At 34.9% G+C, this 21,279-nt stretch overlaps 1 protein-coding gene across 4 annotated transcripts; it reads left to right on the top strand.

The window, feature by feature from the left end:
- Positions 1 to 1,111: 1,111 nt before the first annotated feature.
- On the top strand, positions 1,112 to 21,032 carry rhot1a (ras homolog family member T1a). Of its 4 annotated transcripts, XM_051104473.1 has the most exons (21): positions 1,112 to 1,487; positions 2,854 to 2,912; positions 3,036 to 3,117; positions 3,213 to 3,256; positions 3,345 to 3,398; positions 4,955 to 5,007; positions 6,498 to 6,606; positions 7,469 to 7,570; positions 7,701 to 7,799; positions 7,979 to 8,087; positions 9,322 to 9,442; positions 9,647 to 9,731; positions 10,305 to 10,450; positions 10,972 to 11,072; positions 11,157 to 11,287; positions 11,367 to 11,450; positions 11,534 to 11,656; positions 12,020 to 12,222; positions 13,904 to 14,026; positions 18,415 to 18,561; positions 19,977 to 21,032. In XM_051104473.1, the coding sequence occupies exons 1-21, from the start codon at positions 1,451 to 1,453 to the stop codon at positions 20,092 to 20,094; spliced, it is 2,130 nt and encodes a 709-aa protein (XP_050960430.1). In that variant the 5' UTR covers positions 1,112 to 1,450; the 3' UTR covers positions 20,095 to 21,032. The 4 variants fall into 4 exon arrangements, with proteins under 4 accessions (XP_050960430.1, XP_050960440.1, XP_050960450.1 ...); XM_051104483.1 differs by lacking the exon at positions 18,415 to 18,561 and having other exon boundaries at positions 1,113 to 1,487; XM_051104493.1 differs by lacking the exons at positions 18,415 to 18,561; positions 19,977 to 21,032 and adding an exon at positions 16,922 to 17,900 and having other exon boundaries at positions 1,113 to 1,487.
- The last annotated feature ends 247 nt before the right edge of the window (positions 21,033 to 21,279 follow it).

Below are 21,279 nucleotides of genomic sequence, written 5' to 3'. Positions count from 1 at the left end.
AATATAGATGTGTACTTTTTTTTTTTTTTTTAATTTTGCCTTAATATCATAGTTTTTTTCATTTAGTACTGCCCTTCAGAAGCTACAGAAGATACTTACATGTTTCAGACAAAATAAGTAACATTTACACTGATGATTACATCAGTGAGTGTTTGAACCTTCTGTAATAGTTGCATATGAGTCCCTCAGTTGTCCTCAGTGTGAAAAGATGGACCTCAAAATCATACAGTTGTTGGAAAGGGTTCAAATACACAAAAAAGCTTTCTGACACTGCATATACAGTGACAGGTAGAAGGACATTGTTAAAATAGTCCATGTGACATCAGTGGTTCAGTGGTTAATTTTTTAAGAAGCTGCAAGAACACTTTTTGTGCACGAAGGAAAAAAAAACGACGACTTTATTCTACAATTTCTTCTCTTCCATGTCAATTCTCAATGCATGTTCATTAGAGTATCATATATTTTTGTTTTCTTTGCATACAAAAATTCTCATAGCTTCATAAAATTAAGGTTAAACCTCAGGTGACTTTCTGGGCCTTGAACATGTCAATTGTGTTGCTGTATCCACCTTATTTTTCTCATAAGAGTGGATGCAGCCATTTGTACATTTTTTGTGTCTGGCTTCTGGTCTCATTCACTTTCAGCTGTTTTTAGCTGCACAAAAAGCTCATTTTGCTGCTTGATATTACAAACTGGTGTGTCTTACCATATTATTTCAATGTATTATCTTAATTATGAACACACTGGTTTGTAGTGCAAACAGTTTTACCGTTTACCGCACTTCGATAAATTATCTCGTTATTTCCCTATGGCGGATTATGAACCGGACATCTACCACATTACCAGAAAAAATAAGGTGGATATGTAGGGTCAGAAAGCTCATTTCATCAGAACTATCTTAATTTGTGTTCTGTAAATGAAGGAAGGTCTTATGGGTTTGGAACGACATGAGGGTGAGAAATTCATTAACGTTACAGAACTTTGATTTTTTGGGTGATCTATCCCTTTAATACCTGAATAAGGTAGTGTCTTTGTTTTCTCTCCAGTCCTACAGGAGGCGGTACTACATCGTAACTGCGATGGGTAAACACCAAATGTCCGCGCGAGGCGGTCCGCGTTTGTCCGTGGCTGCGTTCCGTAGTTACCGGTTATTGGAGGTCAGCCGTTTCTGGCGTGAGCTTGAAATGTGAACCCAGAAATGTCATGAAGTGAATCTGAAGAAAGCAATCAGTGCCTTCTTATATGTGGAATCGCTTTGTGTCAATGGCATGAATCACCTGTGTGTGTTAAACAGGCGTGAGCAGAGGTTTTGTTCAGACTGACACAGGCAGAAGTTGATCCGTCCGTTTTGCCCTACAGAGGCCTGCGCTATTACATACAGCAGCAGGATCAATGATCAACGACAAAGAGCTTGCTCGTTTTTTATTTTGATCACAATAAAGTTGCAACGATGAGAAAGGACGTGAGGATATTACTCGTCGGTGAACGTAAGTGAATGTCAGTTTAGATTTTTGAGTGTCAACTGGCTGCTGTTATTGAGTTGATTTGCATATTTCTGATTAGTCAATATGCGCTCCTGTTTACTGTTATGTGCACAAAGAACTCCTTCCATTCAATATTTTAACGTTTTTACTATTTTCACATTTTATTCAGCCATATGCGGTCTTAAATTGACAACTGACAGAATGGTCGATATTTGCCCAGAAGTAACAGTTATTATGCGTTGTGCATGTTTTTAAATGTTGTTCAAATTGACTACAGTCGTTAAAAATACTCTTAATAAACTTTTTTTTTATATACTGTTAATAAACATACCTGTATATTGTTTGTAAAATAATCGAAGGAATGGCCGTTTTTAATCATAACTGAGCAAATCCGCAAGCTCTGATATTAAAAATGGGAGTGTCACCTTAATGTTTTGTTGTTAGTTTTAGTTCGTTTTTGCCCGTGTTTATCACACTTATTTATAACAGTTTTAGAAGCAACTCTCAACAGCCTCCAGACTGTTAGAGCTGCCAAAGTTTAGATAGGTCAGCCAAAATAGTACGTGTCCATGTAAACGTACTGCTCACCAATGCCAAACCATTAAATTCAGACCCCTCAGCCTTTCCATTTAATATTCCTCTTTAGCCATTATTGATATTTGACATTTTAGCATCTTATACATTTTAAGATTTAGGTGGGAACATTCTCAACGTAACATATTGATCGTTTATAAGTGCATTTTTATATTTGGAAATACCAAAACCAGGGTTATTGTTGGTAACTTAAGATGAAATGTTGCTTGGAATTAAATAAATGTGAACTTAAATTAAACAAATAAATGAAACTGGTTTTATTTTAGAATTTTTTTCATTTGTTGTCCTAAAATAATTAAAACTGTACTAAAATTATGCAGACTCTTTTAAAAAAGAAGAAGAAGAAGAAAAAAACAAAACACACAACAAAATTACTAGAACTTGAAATTTAAATTGGAAATGGAAAATTAAAAAAAAAAAGTATGAAAATAACACTGATCAGGACTTGTCCATAAGCTTTTTTGTGTAGTTTACATAAATGTTTATAAAAAAAAGTTTTTACTTAAAAAAAAAAAAAACATTTTACTATTTGCTAGTTCATTTTTATATTGTGGTGTGATTTATTTTTTTTATTTTTATTTTTTACCATAGTCTTTTAATTTGAGGTCAGAAAAGCAGCATGGTTTATTTTAAAATTAAACGTTTCAACTTAAATTTGTGAACTACCCGTTTATAAGGGCAGTCAAATCTCAACAGGAATGTTTCTGTTAATCACTTTGTGCTATTAATAGAGCTAGAACACAGTGGTCATTGTGGAAATCCTTTATCTTTGCAGCCAAAGTGGGAAAGACCTCCCTGATCATGTCACTCGTCAGTGAGGAATTCCCTGATGAGGTACAGTCATTCACTAAAATGCTTCTGTTCAAAGCTCCAAAGTCAATTTTATACTTGTCCAAATGGCACATGCATTGCATTACTATTGCGTTTCTCATGCTTGTATTGTGTATCTCATTAAAGGTTCCTCTCAGAGCTGAAGAGATCACTATTCCTGCTGATGTAACCCCTGAGAGAGTGCCCACTCATATAGTGGACTATTCAGGTATGATGAGATTCATGTAGCCTGCATTGCTGTGCTGTGCTAAGGTGCTTATTCATTTTGTGTTTTAATCCCTTCTTTCATATTTTTATTCACAGAAGCAGAACAGTCAGATGAGCAGCTTTACCAAGAAATTTCAAAGGTGGGACTGGATTTAGTCTCTTTGTTTACACAATTCTGTATCATATATTGTTTTATTCACTGCCCTAGTGTTTTCCCTCTCGACACAGGCCAATGTCATATGCATCGTGTATTCCGTAAACAACAAGAAATCAATCGAAAAGGTAAGTCTTGTTTCCTTGTATTTCAAACACAAAAATGTCTTTCTGTAGTTACGGATCCAAATTTGTGTCTTGCTGTATAACTTAACTTCTGACAATTTTTTGTTAGAGATGCACCTATCGATCGGCCAGGGATTGGAATTAGCCCGTTTTCCACATGATCGGCCCAGACCGGTTACCGGCCTGGTCAGTCTGCCGATTCCGAGCCGATCTGTTTTGACGTCACACATACGGCCACTGATAATGTATTTATGTCATCACAGATGAAACGTGCGCAGCTAAAATGAGTATGTGAGAGAGAAGAAATCAAAAACAAATGAGTGCAACAGCACTCTCAGAACGTTATAGATGAGATGATTTAGGTATGCAACTTTGCATGACCAATATGATTCCCTAAATATCTACACAACGCCATGTGACACTGATTTTATACAATAATAGTTCAACAAACAAGAAGTTTAAATTAAGCAACTTACATTTTAGTTTTAGCAGAAAATATTTCCAATCAAAGCCACAGCAGAACTGCTGCGTGTCTCCGAGCAACACAGCGGTGTTTTGTTAAAGAATCCATGTTTTTGAATGATTCAAACCCGTTTATAAAGACTAAATGACTCATTCGTTAAAACAGTCTTTTGCTGCCATTTACTGGTGGTTTGGTTTCATATTTAAAAGTATCATTGCATTTTTCACAGCATTTCTTATTTGTATGTTTAAAAAATATTTAAAACATAAATTTTATTAAATTATTTATGCATTTAAAATTTTGCAGTGTAAATGCATTTATAGTAGGACTGTCAAATGATAAATCACTATTAATCGTATACAAAATAAAAGTTTGAGTTTGCCTAATATGTGTGTGTGTACTGTGTGTAATCACATATATATATATATATATATATATATATATATATATATATACACACATATATATATGTATATATATATATATATATACACACACACACACACACACACATATATATATATATATATATATATATATATATATATATATATATATATATATATATATATATATATATACATATACATATATATACATATATATACATATATACATTATATAACAATTGTAATAAATACATACACTTGGAAATATTTCTTAAATGTATACATGAATGTGTTTCTATTTATTTATATATACATAATTGCACACAGTACACACACATATATTGTGCAAACTCAAACTTTTATTTTGTATGTGATTAATTGCGATAAATCATTTTACAGCCCTAATTTATAGAGAATATCTGTAATTTAATCCAGATTAGAGGGACTGTAATGTTTAATAATTTGTTATTTTGTACCTTTTTTTGGCATTGGAAAAAAAAAAATTTGTTTGTGTATGCTGTCAATTATATTTCTTAGAAAGAAAATCGGGATCGACAAAAATCGGTATTGGCAGGTCACAGTTACAGAAAAGATTGTAAATCGGAATCGACCAAGAAAATTGCAATCGGTGCATCTCTATTTTTTGTTTGTATATTGTGACTTTTACTTCTGCTTCTGCTGTGTCTCATCATATTGGCTTCCTGTAGGTGACGAGCCATTGGATTCCCCTCATCAATGAAAGAACAGATAAGGACAGCAGGTGTGTGGCATCTTTCCAGGTTTTCAGACCTCGGGTCTCTTGAACATGCTTTGGTTGTTCTACACATGCTTTTGAAAAGAACGGTCTGTATTTTCTATAATGTATTATGTTGTATATTATGACTATAATGTAACATAAAATAATATTAGCAGTATTGAGATGTCATGTACAGCAAAAATGAGATGCACAGTATTTCTGTGGTTCAAATTTGTACTTGTCCTGCCACAAAAAACCCACCTTAATGCAATACCAGTGACAAGTTTTTAAACAGTAAGATTTTTTTTTTTTTTTTAAAGAAGTCTCTTCTGCTCACCAAGCCTGCATTTATTTGATCCAAAATACAGTAAAAACAGTAAAACTGTGAAATATTTTTACTATTTAAAATAACAGTTTTCTATCTGAATATATTTTATGTAATTTCCTGTGATCTACATTTTCAGCATCATTACTCCAGTCTTCAGTGTCACATGATCCTTCAGAAATCATTCTAATATACTGATTTGCTGTTCAAGAAATGTTTTTATTATTATTATTATTATCAATATTTAAAACAATTGAATACTTTTTTTTCAGGATTCTTTGAATAGAAAGATCCAAAGATCAGCATTTATCTTAACTTAAATAAAAAGCTTGTGTAACATTGTACATTATACCATTCAAAGGGAGTCAGTGTTTAATTATACAGAAATTGTAAAAATGAATGCTTTTATTAGCAAGGATGCTTGAAATTGATCAAAAGTGATGAAGGCATTTATGTTACAAAAGATTTCTATTTCAGATAAATGCTGTACTCTATTCATTAAAGAAACTTTAAAAAAAATGTTCTCGATTTTAGTTTTGATGCTGTAGAAAATACAAGACTAATCTGACTTTCAGACATTATTTAATTACCTTTGAATGTCTTTTTGTTAGACAAATAAATAAATTGTCATTAATAGCACACTATAATGTTAAATTTTGCCATGAGCGTGTTTAACACTGGCCCCTGGCCAATTGTCGAGCTCTGCTAATATCGCTATGCAAATGTTGGTTAAACATCTGCTAAATGAATAAATGTAAATAACTGTTTGACAGGTTGTTAGTGTCAGTGACAGTGTCAGCAAATATCATTAAACGATTAAGTTGTTTCTATGTACTCACTGCATATAAACTTTAGTTTTTTCATGTAATTTTATGACTTTGTTTTTTTTTGTATTTTGTTTACTTTGTTCTTGCCATGAAGATAGCCCTGCTGCTTTAAGAAATATAAATGAAAATGATCCATACAATCTGATTCTTGTTTGTTCTTGTATGTCCTCATTTAACAGTTTATTATATACAGTGGTATCTATAAGCAAGCCATTCTTAAGCTGATATCCTATGAAACACTGATGACATTTTTCTCTCTCTTTTTTTTTTTTAAATTTGTTAGTGCAATGTCACACAGAAGTTACACACATGATTTAAGCATATGTCTGAAGCTATTAAATGTTTTAATCCTATTGTCACAGAGTACCACTGATCCTGGTGGGGAATAAATCTGACCTGGTGGAGCACAGCAGCATGGAGACCATCCTGCCCATCATGAACCAGTACTCTGAGATTGAGACCTGCGTGGAGGTGAGAGATGCACTCAGACTGCACATTGTGCTTCTCATCTTAACGTAGGTGACGGCGTGCTGTACATGCCTCTCAGAGCTCCGGTGGCCGTGAGAGTGAGTGTGTGCAGAGGGGCAGGAGTATCATGGAGGAGAGTGACATCAACCTTTGGATCATGTGTCCGTCGCTCATTCCTGCTGTACTAGAGGCATTGATTTCAGTCTAAAAGGAAAGACAAAGTTCTCACACTAAGAGTCCAGTAAATGCAAATCAAATCAGTCCTTTATTCCAGTGCACTTGAAGCATTACTTGATTTGCATGACTCTGTATCATGTGCTTTTTTTTTTACCACCAAGGAAACCACACTTTTTTTTTTTTTTGTCAGGTATCTCTTAGAACTACAGGTCTGCAGTGATACCTCAGATCATAATTTTTTTTTTTGTGGGGGAAAAAGAAATATACGTTAAACAAAATACAATTAAAAAAAACAATATGGGAGGATATGGATTAATAAAGTTCATTTAATAAAGTAAAATTCAAATGCAAGTATCTGACTTTGTATAGCAGTTATTTGAATGGATTTGCGATGTAAACATAAAGTATGTAAATATTTTATTGTGGTGTTTGGAGCATGTTCTTATTTGCCAGGTTTTTAAAATGCAGTTCAGTTTTATATCAAATGTAACGTGGTCCTTCCTCTTTTGAGTATTTATTAAAAACATTAAACCTTTTTATATTAAAGGTGTTTATTATATTTGAAGTATAGTAAAAGAAATGGAAAATAGAAATAGAAAGAACAATTCTGTCTTAGATATATATTTTTTTTATATTCAGAAGACATACACCATGATGTACTTGATGTAATGATTTTATTCATCCTTAGTGTTCAGCCAAAAACCTGAAAAATATCTCGGAGTTGTTCTACTACGCCCAGAAGGCTGTTCTGCACCCAACAGGGCCGCTGTACTCTCCAGAGGAAAAAGAGGTAAAATATTACTCCAGTTGCACTTCTGGGCCTGTTAATCTAACTGCTTTATTTTACAAAGAATATCATCAAAATATTTAAATGATCATTAGTGATGTATTTTGTAGTAATGACTTTGTTTATTCCCCAGATGAAGCCTTCTTGCATCAAAGCACTTACTCGCATTTTCAAAATATCAGACCTGGACAATGATGGCATTCTGAACGATAATGAGCTTAATTTCTTCCAGGTGAGAGCAGTTTTCTTCAGCACTTTGTGCTCAAGTTTCTGTCATGTTAATACTTCCTTAAATAAATGACAGGAGAGGTTGTTTACACACATAGCTGCACAAACTGCACCTTAATGAGAGCAAAAGTATTGTCATTTTGTCAAGCAAAGTTGTTGATGATTGATGTTTTTTCCTTGCAGAGAACTTGTTTTAACATACCCCTGGCACCTCAAGCACTAGAGGACGTGAAGAACGTTGTGCGGAAAAATATGTCAGATGGGGTAAAAGACAACGGCCTCACATTGAAGGGTAAGCTGAGTCGACAAATGTCACTGGCAATTTATATCACAGTTATACATTATATTTGGCTTCCCAATGCCATCACATTGTTTAAAAAAAACCCATATAGCCCACAAGAGAAAACTATAGTTGAATTTATAAAAAATGACCCTGTTCAAAAGTTTACATACACTTGATTCTTAATACTGTGTTGTTACCTGAATGATCCACAACTGTGTTTTTGTTTAGTGATAGTTGTTCATGAGTCCCTTGTTTGTCCTGAACAGTTAAACTGGCTGCTGTTCTTCAGAAAAATCCTTCAGGTCCCACAAATTCTTTGGTTTTTCAGCATTTTTGCGTATTTAAACCCTATTCAACAGTGACTATGATTTTGAGATCCATCTTTTCACACTGAGGACAACTGAGGGACTCATGTGCAACTATTGCAGAAGGTTCAAACGCGCACTGATGCTCCAGAAGAAAGAGAGCCTGGGGGTGACAACTTTTTGAATTTGAAGTTCAGGGTAAATTTAACTTTTGTCTTCTGGGAAATGAGTGACTTCTGTAGCTTCTGAAGGGCAGTACTAAATGAAAAAATATGATATTTAGGCAAACTAAGAAAAATGTTCACATCATTATGTTCAAAAGTTTTTACCCCCTGGTAAAATTAATGCATTGTGTTTCCTTCTGGAGCATCAGTGAGCATTTGAACCTTCTGTAATAGTTGCATATGAGTCCCTCAGTTGTCCTCAGTGTGAAAAGATGGATCTCAAAATCACAGTCATTGTTGGAAAAGGTTCAGATACACAAAAATGCTGAAAAACCAAAGAATTTGTGGGACCTGAAGGATTTTTCTGAAGAACAGCGGGCAGTTGAAGTGTTCCGGACAAACAAGAAACTCATGAACACCTATCACTAAACAATAAAACACAGCTGTGGATCATTCAGGTAAATGCAGTATTAAGAATCAAGTATATGTAAATTTTTGAACAGGGTCATTTTTATAAATTGGACGATTATTGTCTCTTGTGGACTACATGTAAACGTCTATTATGTGAAATATCATGTTCAGGTCAGTACTACTAAATAAAAATAACATTTTGTATGATCCCTCTTATTTTGGTAAAATTAACATTTTGCAGATTCTGAAACGGGGATGCAAACTTTTGACCTCAACTGTGTATGTAGTGCATGTGTGTAAATTCCTCATATTCCTTCATTTATAAGGTTCTGTTGTGTCTGAGATGTGTTCTCTGTTTTCCAGGTTTCCTGTTCCTTCACACACTTTTTATTCAGAGAGGAAGGCATGAGACCACATGGACTGTGCTCAGGAGGTTTGGTTATGATGATGATCTGGAGCTGACCCAAGAATACCTGTTTCCACTGTAAGTCCCACCCCAGATCCAGTACTTCAACTTCACATGAATCATGTTACATCACATAGCTCATAGCTCATCTCTGGTTGGATCACATTTTTTGCAAATCTGTTGCGCTGTCCTGTTTTGCAAAGAAACAAATAAACAAACAAATTCAAACTGGGGTTTTCTAATTAGTTCAGAAGAATTTCTAACATCTGTTTGTTTTCCTAGGTTAAAAATACCTCCGGACTGCACCACAGAGCTTAACCACAACGCCTACCTCTTCCTCCAGAGCGTCTTTGACAAGCATGACAAAGTGAGCTCCGCCAAATACCACTGGGTTTTCCAAACAACTGCATTTGATCATTATCAAAGTTTAGTCAGAGCATGAATAAAGACAATTGAGCCTGTTGCATTAATAACCAACTGGCTCTTTGTTTATGTGCATAATGCAGGGGTGTGCTTTACGACACTGCCTTGTAGAACAACATGTCAGGGGCCATTCACAGGCATTTACGCATATTTAAAAGGTGGCTTAAAGGGATAGTTCACCCAAAAATGAAAATTCTGTGATTAATTACTCATCCTCATGTCATTCCAAAACTGTAAGACCTTAGTTCATCTTCACAACACAAATTAAGATATTTATGATGAAATCTGAGAGCCTTCTGACCCTGCATAGACAGCAACGCAACTGACACGTTCAAGGCCCAAAAAGTAGTAAGGACATTGTTAAAATAGTGCATGTGACATCAGTGGTACAACCGTAATATTATGAATGTAGGAAAAAACTAAAAAATGTTCATAAACTCAAGAACGGACCCTTAAGAATGTCCTATTGAATGAATTTATACTTTTTTTTTCTTCTCCCACATTGTTTGTGTATTAGGATCGAGACTGTGCTCTGTCGCCAGATGAGCTGAAGGATTTGTTCAAGGTCTTTCCCTACATGCCTTGGGGTCCTGATGTCAACAACACAGTCTGCACCAATGAGCAGGGCTGGATCACTTACCAAGGCTACCTTTCACAGTGGACGTGAGTGTCGCCCTTGAAAATAGATGGAAACAGTGAAACTTTTGCTGTTTGTGACTCTGGACCACAAAATCAGTTATAAGGGTAAATTTTTTAAAATGGAGATTTATATATGATCTGAAAGCTGAATAAATAAGCTTTCCAATGATGTATAGGACAATATTTTTTGAGATACAACTATTTGAAAATCTAGAATCTGAGGGTGCAAAAAAAAAATCTAAATATTGAGAAAATCGGCTTTAAAGTTGTCCAAATGAAGTTGTTAGCAATGCGTATTACTGAACAAAGATTAAGTTTTGATGTATTTATGCTAGAAGATTTGAAAAATATCTTCATGGAACATGATCTTTACTTAATATCCTAATGATTTTTGGCAATAAAAAAAAATTATAATTTTGATCCGTACAATGTATTGTTGGCTATTGCTGCAAATATACCCGTGCTACTTACAACTGGTTTTGTGGTCCATGGTCACATGTGTTTGTTTGAATGAATAATTTAAACATGATTTATCGCTGTCTCAGGCTAACAACATACCTAGATGTGCAGCGATGTTTAGAGTACCTTGGTTATCTTGGTTACTCCATTATCCAAGAACAGGAGTCACAGGCAGCTGCCATCACAAGTAAGAGTGTTTTAGTATGCATCTTGATTCATTCATTCACATATAAGGCTGATTTCTAATTCATTAATGTCTTTTCTTGTGCAGTCACAAGGAATAAGCGCATCGACCTGCAGAAGAAACAGACCCAGCGCAGTGTTTTCCGCTGCAACGTCCTAGGAGCTCGAGGCAGCGGTAAAAGTGGCTTTCTGCAGGCTTTCCTAGGCAGGAACCTTGTGGTGAGTACAAATGCCTCACAGGAGCATCTAATGTTTGCATCTAATGACTGGATTTAACTCTCTTTTTTTCATATTGCAGCGTCAAAAGAGGATAAGAGAAGACCACAAGTCTTACTATGCCATCAGCACCACTTATGTTTATGGACAAGAGAAATATCTGCTTGTAAGTTCTGTTGCTTTGTCCACTAATGTATAGTCATCTTCATGTCTGGCCAGTGCTAATTTTTTTTTTTCTGTTTTTCTCAGCTGCATGAGGTGCTGCCGGACTTTGAGTTTCTTTCTGAGGCTGATCTGGCTTGTGATGTTGTTTGCTTGGTGTATGACATCAGCAACCCACGTTCTTTTGAATACTGCGCTAAAGTCTACAAGGTCAGTATATTTTTTAAATAGATTTGTTGGCAAGATTTAAGTCAGTTACCCAAAAATGAAAATTCTGTCATTAATTACTCACCCTCATGTCGTTCCAAACCCGAACTTCAGAACACAAATTAAGATATTTTTAAAATCCTGACCCTGCATAGACAGCAATGCAACTACCACATTTAAGGCCCAGAAAATGATTAAGGACATCATTAAAATAGTCCATGTGGCATCAGTGGTTCAGTCATGAGAACACTTTTTGTTCGCAAAGAGAACAAACATAACAACTTTATTTGACAAGTCTTAAACACACATTCACAAGAGTAACATGACACTTGTGTGTGGGTTTAACATTGTGATGTTCTTTCACAGAAACACTTCTTGGACAGCAAGACGCCCTGTGTGATTATTGCTGCCAAGTCAGACCTGCATGAAGCCCGTCAGTACTACAGCCTGTCCCCGCTGGATTTCTGTCGGAAACACAAGCTTCACCCACCTCAGCTGTTCACCTGCAACACAGCCGAAGCACCCAGCAAAGACATCTACACCAAACTCACCACTATGGCCATGTATCCGTAAGTATACAGCCCCTTTTTGGACCTGACCCTGACCCAAGATCATGTTTGGCTCCTCTGACTCTCCCTCATTTGTTTGAGTTTATTGTCTCGTTTTGTGCTTCTAAAGCTGTTAGATATTCTAGTAGCAGCTAGCTGCAGTATCTTGTAAAGCAGTATCTTCTAAATCTTTCATTGGTTTGGTTTCAGATGTTCAAAGTTTATTTGTTCCATGGTCTTTTAAAGTAGTGCATAACAATTTCAGGTTTCATTTGTTGGCTGGTGGTGATATTAGCTATGTGCCAGTTCTTTCCTAAGGCTGTGTATGAGAACTTTAAAATTTCATTATTTGTATGGAAAAGGGTGTATGTGTAATAGCGCCTGCTACTGGTCTAAACTGATTTCTACAATAGACCAATTTAGAGTAGACGTCACAGTTACGTCACATGCGGCTGCGCATGTATTCTGGTGGCAGAAAAACACTGTTAACAACTGTTGGAAAGTTATTGTTATGCCTTTTGATGTCAGAATTGGAATCCAAATAATTTTTATAGAATACTGTCATCAAAGATGCCATTTGAAACTAAACGTAGATTTTTAAATGGACGAACTATGGTTACCCTACTTTTAAACAGTAGGTCTACATAATATTCACATATGCAGTACATATGGGACATGTTGTATTAGCCCTACAGTTACAGCATGAAATATTTAAACCTGTAACATTTATATAACATTTACCAATTGTATCTTGCATTTCTGACATTCTTCTTACAAATGCAAGTTTATATCTTCTAGGTCTGACTTTATAACTTTTAACTTAACAATAGTGAGTTTGTCAATTCTGAGAGAATAAAAAAGCCAGAAGTGTAGGATATAAACTTATAATTCTGAGCCAAGGGGAAAATAATGTTGATTTTTCTTATCAGAATTGTGAGGTATAATTTCAGAATTGCTAGAATAAAGTCAGAATTTTTTTTTTTTTTTGTTCTTTTATTCTTGGCTTCCATAGACTGCTACTTGAAAACTGTAATTTTCTGCCACCGGATACCCAAAATACACTGTTTGCAAACACCGAATTAGTCTATACAGAGTACTAGTAAGGTTAATTTTTGGTAATCTAGTCTAGTCTAACTTTTTTTCGTAGCTCTGTCCAATTTGCCTCAAAACTTTAATTTACATATTAGTATAGCAACAATAAAAACTTTGAATTCCATAGTATTTTTCTTTGCTATGGAGATCAGTGGGGAGTAGCAACTGTTTCATTTTTGGGTGAACTGTTCCTTTAAACTACTTGTTGACAACAGCTGGTTTATAATGGTTTCTTATTATGAAGCTAGTTCTCAAATGCATGTTATAAGCGATCAAAAAACTGATGACCCTATTTAAGCTTTTTGCTTGAGTTTATTTTGCTAGCTTCTAGTAATCTTTCCTTTTTTCACTTGTGTTGTTTCAAGGGTTCCCAGTGTACTTTCTTTTCCTGTTCTTTTCTTTTGCATAACGTGTCTGTAGGTGGCTGGTTTTCCCAGGATTCTTTTCTCACAGCGATAGATAGCCTCTTTTTTTCATATATTACGTTTACTGTGCTTACCTCCCTGCACTCCTCCATCTCCAAGCGCGAACAGAGAAACAACTTTGGGATCCAGCTCTTGTGAAACTGTCACGTGATACTGATTCTTCCTGTCTGTGTGTGTTTCTGCAGCCACGCCAAGTTACGCTGCATGTGCAGCTGCAACAGGTGTACATATTGCATCTGTCACAACCTCCTGAACTCTGAGCTGATGCGCTCGGTAAAGGCCAAATTCTACAGTGCTGTTCTGAACAGGTCTCTGAGTATAGCCCTATATATCCCCCCCATTCACCCTCTCCGCAGGGCGATCTCTCTCTAACCTCGGCTTCTTAACCCACCTTCTCTCCTCTGTATTTGCTGTTGGCCTGACAGGTTTACATTGCATATCCACAGAGAGATGTTGGGAAATGTTCTGGCTATATGTTAAAATGATGACTCCTGTGTTATTTTAAAGTTCAAATTTATCACAACTATCAAAATAGCAAATATTTCAGAGGTGTTGTAGACTGGCTAGATGCTCCCATTGACTCATTTCATCCACACAAAGCCCAAACATATGGTATTCTAGCAGCTTTTGTTGATTAACATTTTATTTCAATCCAGCATTTGCTTTCTAAGTCTCTGTAATGCATATGAGGCATGTTAGCACACTTTTGATTCTGCTTCAGCCTCTGCATCTTAGCAATTGTTTCCTAACCCAGTCGGCAAAGTGCGGACTAAATCCTGCTTGTATGCTTGAGCTAAACTAATTTTTTTATATAAATGTTAAAGAAGTTCACTTCCAGAACAAAAATTTACAGATAATTTACTCACCCCCTCCCTTTTGTCATCCAAGATGTTCATGTCTTTCTTAAGTTGATAAGAATTATATATATATATATATATTTTTTTTTTTTTTTTGAAAAATAAAAAAAAATCAGGATTTCTCTCCATCTATAGTGGACTTCTATGCTGCCCAAACACCTTTTACAAAAAAAAAAGGTAAAACAGGGATGTAGGACGATTTTGAAGTTGGAGGAGAAAATGAGATGGGAGTTTTTCAACCTACTCTAACTGTTGACCCGGATTACACAGAGTTCACACAGAGCTAGACAAGACTTGCATTTGAGGTTAAAAAGTATTTAAATTATAATTTTTTTTTTTTAAAGAAAATAACCAATTGTTTCACTAGTTAAGACCCTTATTTCTTTGCTAGGATGTTCCTGAAATGTTTTCCCCAAAAAAACATAATTTCATTAAGACTGAAGAAAGACATGAACATCTTGGGTGACAAGGTGGTGACTACATTATCTGCAAATTTTTGTTCTGGAAGTGAACTTCTCCTTTAAGTTACATGTAGAGATGGGAATCATTTTTTAAAAATACAAAAAATGAATGATTTTAGGCACATTTGATTCTGTTAAAGGTGCTGTATGTAATTTTTTGACTGTACTGAAGCATAAAAACACCATAATACATTTGCAGATATTTAGAAAACACGCTAAGTTCACATACTTGTTTCCTCAAAAAAAGCAACGCTACAGCTAGTTATTCTATTTTGAAAATGTGCGTTCCGTGTCGGAATGTCTGTTGTGGTTTGGTTTGTGTGATTCCTCCCTCTGACAGTTTACCCAATAATATTTCGACAGTCGAGGTTGCCAGTTAGTGGAAAACACAGTGTAATGCAGCCATGGAAGCCATCAAACGAAATGAGTCTATTCAATTTAAAAGCTTTGTGATTAGAGGCATATTCAGTTTACAGTGTAAGGCTCGTTGCCTTCAATTGTCAGTTGTGCTTATTTCTGTTGCATGTTCTCAACCTGATAACCCCTGTGAGCGTGGAGTCTGAGAAGGAGGGGGCGGGAGAAACAATATTTTGAATTTGGACTGCAGTACCCATTTCAATTGCTAGCTGTCAATTTTACATACTGCACCTTTAACTGTTGTTGAAGACCTGAATTTCTCTACCAATACTGATAGACACTAAACAAACATATGCAAAACAAGGACTCTTGTGAGTGATTCTTTTGAATAATTCAGTCAAAAGACTCGCTTGAATTGGCCTAACTCATTTTTACTAAATCAGTTACAGTGTGTTTTTGTTTTTTTTTTTTTTTTTTTTTTTCATGTCCAACTTAAAACAAAAATTGTTATTGTTTACGTAAGGCTTGTTAGACCTTGTCAGTGTAATTAGTTATTAATCGTATGACAACCTATATTTAAAGATAAAAATCATGTGACCCTGCCAACTGGAGTAATAGATGCTAAAAATTCAGATTTGCTATTACTTTCAGTATTTTTTTTTTTATTGCAGCCAGTTTAGCATGAGAGAAAAATCTTACTGATTTGAATATTAATGTATGTAACTATACATAATACTATTTTTGTTGTTTTTGTGAGGCTTGATGATGCTTCCTCAAAAGTGGAATCATATAGTGGAATCAGTATCGAAATGGTTAAATTCCTTTTGATTTCCATCCCTAGTTCAAAGGTTTTGTCTTTTTGTGTTAAAGCATGCTCTCATACAAACGCATGCAGCTTTGCTTAGAAGAATTGTTTATTTTATACCTTCAAGTGGATATGTTTGTTCTCAAACATGCTATAAACAATAAAATATAATATAGTATGTGTACAAAAGGCATCCTTTGGATGTTGGACAGAATCAGACAGATCTGCATTTGTCCTCAGGTTGTGATGATATTTAACCCCAGAGTTGAGGTGGATATGCAAGCAGTAAATCTACACTAATTCACTCATCCTTGCTCCAGGGACAAATGTGGCCAAATGCTTCATATGAGCCCTTCCTTTTTGGTTGCATTTCTTCCTGAGTCTTTTTTTAATACTGAACATTTGATCTTAGATTTGGTAGATCTTCTAATCTTTCTTACTGCTTATAAAATGTAACACCAGAATAATGCACGGGTGTGAGTTGAACAATTTCCTTATTCTTATTTAGCTGAAAAAGAATAAGTGGACATTAATGTTAATGCATAATTTAATTTTATAACATTTTCTTTAAAACACATGCCTGTCTTACACCACTTTGGTTTTTCATCTCATTCTCTTGGTTCACAAAAGTTTTTTTTTTTTTTTTTTTTTTTCTTCTCATATATTGAAGATCTCTCTGTTGAATTTAATCTTGTGAATTTGTTTTGTTCTGTCCCTCCATAGGTGTTCCTTTTCATTTGTTTGGCTCGCCCTCTTCGTCTTTGCTTTGCATCTCTTTACATCATGTTAGCAGTCTCTCTAACCATCTCCTATTTCTCAGCAATAGTTCAGAAAGCTTCCTCAGGACTAACTTGGTCATATGCAGTGATGTGACATCTAAACAGCCTAGTTTGTGTTGGATCGTGTCTGTTTTTGAATGACTAACATGTCTGACCTGTTGCTGCTAATATAGTGTTTCATCTAAAACAAAAGCTTCTCTTGCCATTATTTTTTGGTGCTTTGATGGATAGTATTTCATGTTTTGTTCTTGTCCGTGTCATTTAGCAAGTCATTTTATAGTCAGTCTGCTGTTGTAGAAGTGTCTCATCTTAATATTCAGGTTGTTAAAAAGAATTATAGCAAAATGTAACATTAAATTATGTGCATATTCACATTCAAAACGTTTGGGATGAGTAGTTTTTTTTTGTTTTTTTTTTTTTTTTTTAAATCTCTTATGCTCAAAGTTACATTTATTTGATTAAAAATACAGAATAAAATAATATTATGAAATACAGTTTATCCTTTTGATGCAAAGCTGATTTTTCAGCATCATTATTCCAGTCTTCAGTGTCACATGATCCTTTAAAAATCATTCTAATATGCTGGTTTATTATCTGTGTTAGAAACAGTTGTGCTGCTTAATATTTTTTAAAACCTGTATTACTTTTTTTTTCAGAATTCTTTGAATAAAAAGTTTAAAAGAACAGCATTTATTCAAAATAGAAATCTTTTCTAACAATGCAAGTCTTTACTATTACTTTTTATCAATTGAACATCCTTGCTGAGTAAAAGTATTAATTGCTTATGTAAACAAATTTACTGACCACAAACTTTGAACAGTAGTGTATATTGTTACAAAAGATTTCTGTTTTAAATAAATGCTGTTCTTTATTTGACGTTTTATTCATCAAAGAATCCTGAAAAAAAAAAAAAAGTATTACAAGTTACACAAAAAATCAGCACAACTGTTTCCAACATTGATAATAAATCAGCAAATTAGAATGATTTCTGAATGATCATGTGACACTGAAGACTTGTTGAAGATTCATCTTTGATCACAGGAATAAATTATATTTTAAAGCTTATTAAAATAGAACACCACGATTATAAATTGTAATAATATTTCACAATATTACAGTTTTTTCCTGTATTTTTAATCAAATAAACACAGCCTTGATGAGCAGAATAAAACTTATTTTAAAAACATTAAAAACGTACTGATCCTGAAGTTTTGAACAGCAGTGTGTATAAATGGAAAAAATAATCAGTCGTTAAATGTGAAGAAAAGGCATTCAGAATTCACTTTTTTTCAATGACAAAGCTGCTATTTTTCATTAATAAGCTGGTGTGTAAGAGTGTGTATGTTTACAGCATGTGGTGAGCAGTGGGGTACATTGGGGTGGTCCTGTTGGGTGTGCGGTTGTTGAACTGCCATGCTGTGTGCATGTGTGCATAAGGTTGAGAACTTTTATACAAGATGTGGGCACGTTTCTGTTGGCTGACGAGGAGTCCAGCCTCACCCATCAGGTTCATGCAGTCAGCTTTGTAGAGGACTCGGTCTACATGGAGTCGTCTGTCGACCCGTTTGTGCCCGTTTGTAACAGGTAAAGGCCCAGCTTACTGGAGTACAAGGTGCCAGTATTTAAATGGGATTGTAGGTTCAAAGACGGACTCTCCTTTACTGGTTTTCATTGAGGTGGTTATGAAATTACATTGTTCTTTAATTTTTCTCACTACATCCTTAAGGTATCTGCATCTGATTTGTAAAGATTACTCAATATGTACTTTTTTGTTGCTTTGTGAATGCCACCTTTGTTGCTTCAATGGGCTGTTTTTTTTTTTTTTCAAGTACATATCTCACACACACAAAAAACATTGCTCTGATAAAAAGGTTTGTGTCTCAGTCTTCAGTTTGGATGTGCAGCATTGATCTTTTTGAAGCCAGTTAAACATTCTGGATTTGTGTTGGGTGGGTTTAGTTTCACCTGAGACTTCTTGTTCCTGTACAGTTTCTCACTTTCACCATGTCTTTATCATCCAAACTGTGTGCTTTTGAACATCAGCCCCTGAAAACATTAGCTGGCTTTCTCATGCTTTCCTCTGCTTTCCCATGCAGCCTCTTTCCCTAAAATACATGTGTCTAAAAGACATTTTAACCAAGCATTAAAGAAACAGTTCACCCAAAAATGAAAATTCTGTCATTAATTACTCACTCTCATGTCGTTCCAAACCCTTAAGACCTTCATTCATCTTCAGAGCACAAATTGAGATATTTTTGATGAAATCTAAGAGCTTTCTGACCCTGCATAGACAGCAACGCAACTGACACGTTTAAGACCTAGAAAGGTAGTAAGGACATCAGTAAAATAGTCCATGTGACATCAGTGGTTCAACCGTAATGTTGTAAAGCTATGAGAATACTTTTTGTGTGCAAAGAAAACAAAAATAATGACTTTATTCAACAGTTTCTTATCTTCTGTGTCAGTCTCCACATTCGTGCGATGCTGTTGACGGAGAAGCCGGCGTTCTGACGTATAAAGTCATTAAATAGTCATTGTTTTAATTTAAGTACTCTTATAGCTTTGTAACATTAAAGTTAAACCACTGATGTCACATGGACCATTTTACTGATGTCCCTCCTACCTTTCTGTGTCTTGAACGTGTCAGTTGTGTTGCTGTGTCTATGCAGGGTCATAAAGCTCTCAACATGAGGGTGAGTAATTAATGACAGAATTTTTAATTTTGGGTCATCTAACACTTTAATACTATTTTATGCTGAAATAATTGTCTGTCAGAGTAAATGTCATAAAACCTGTTCAGGTTTTAAATTTTGCTTTCAAATAATGGTATATATTTGTACATAATGGTGTATATAATTGGTGATTTAGGTGATCTTTTTTTTTAGCACTAGTTTTATTCAGACGTTTTGTCATTTTGTCATCTCATAAACCTTATGAGCACTCTCGTATGTTTAATTAACAAACATCCTGTTGTTCCTCTCAATTTTGTTCTTTTACAGACACATGACCCAAGCTGACCTGAAAAACTCTACGTTTTGGCTGAGGGCGAGCGTCGGTGCCACCGTGTTTGCTGTTCTTGGCTTCGCCATGTACAAAGCTCTCCTCAAACAGCGGTGATCAGTGCATCGGGCATGTTACAGCAACCCCAGCCCTCTGAGAAACTACAAAACCCATCATCCCTCATTCCATCCTTATTTCATTTAGGAGAGAAGAGTCCTAGTAATAGTTAGCTACATTTTATATAGTTAAAACTGCCTTTCCTGAACCAAGTGTTATAGGAACTCACCTCATCAGCCATGTGGTGGAACGGGACATCTACAGTAACTGCGGGAGCTGTGATCGTGTCCTCTGCTGATCCGACATGAGGTTTTTATTTATGCACACTGATGTTTTCCTCAGGTCAGTATTAATTGGTGTGACCTATAATGAGACAGCAGAGCGTGAGGGTTTACTGATAGGTGACTGAACACTATGTTTATATGTGTATATATATATCTTACTGGACATTCAAAGATTGTCTCTAGTTAGTGAACAAACCATATTTGAACTGTATCACATAGAGATACACTCGTGCTTGAGGGAGAAGCACCGAAACAAAGCCATTTCTCACATGTAAAGGTCATTTTACTCTTGGCACATCACAGCTTTGTTAATTTATTAGCCTTATCTTGTCTTTTTTTGGCATTGCTTGGAGCAGGCATAGAACTATGAATTCTTTTATGCAATATTTGGTTTTTATTTTGATAAGTTATGTTTGTTTTTCTTTTCTACCCATGGCCTTTATAAAGATTATGCACAGGAAAAACCCTTTTTATGTTCAGTAATGAGATGGCGGTTTATTCCAAACCAGACTAATAAGGACCTGCTTACTACATTTATAAAGACTGTATGAAATCTTCCCAACTAACAATCGTGTAGAGACAATGTCATGTTTGTTCTAATGTTTCAGCTCTTATGCATATGTAACTTTCAATGCAGTTTCCCTGTTCAAAACCATGGGATTGTTGCACTTGTTGGGTTTTCAAACATTTACAATAAATGATGGTGTGAATAAATATGTCTTATTGTGTTTGCTTCAGTACAACAACATTTTCGTGTCATGTTAAAAAAAAATCTAAGATTACGAGAATAAAGTTGAAATATTTTGAGAAAACTATGAGAATAAAGTCGAAATACTATGACAATAAGGTTGAAATATTTTGAGAAAACAATCAAAATATTTTGAGAATACTACGACAATAAAATTGAAATACTAACAGAATAAAGTCAAAATATTTTGAGAAAACAGAATAAAGTCGAAAT

The sequence above is a fragment of the Labeo rohita genome, chromosome 3 (assembly GCF_022985175.1).
Source record: "Labeo rohita strain BAU-BD-2019 chromosome 3, IGBB_LRoh.1.0, whole genome shotgun sequence".
NCBI classification, from domain to species: Eukaryota; Metazoa; Chordata; class Actinopteri; order Cypriniformes; family Cyprinidae; genus Labeo; species Labeo rohita.
Note: the sequence above shows the minus strand (reverse complement) of the source record. Positions and strands in the feature narration are given on the sequence as shown.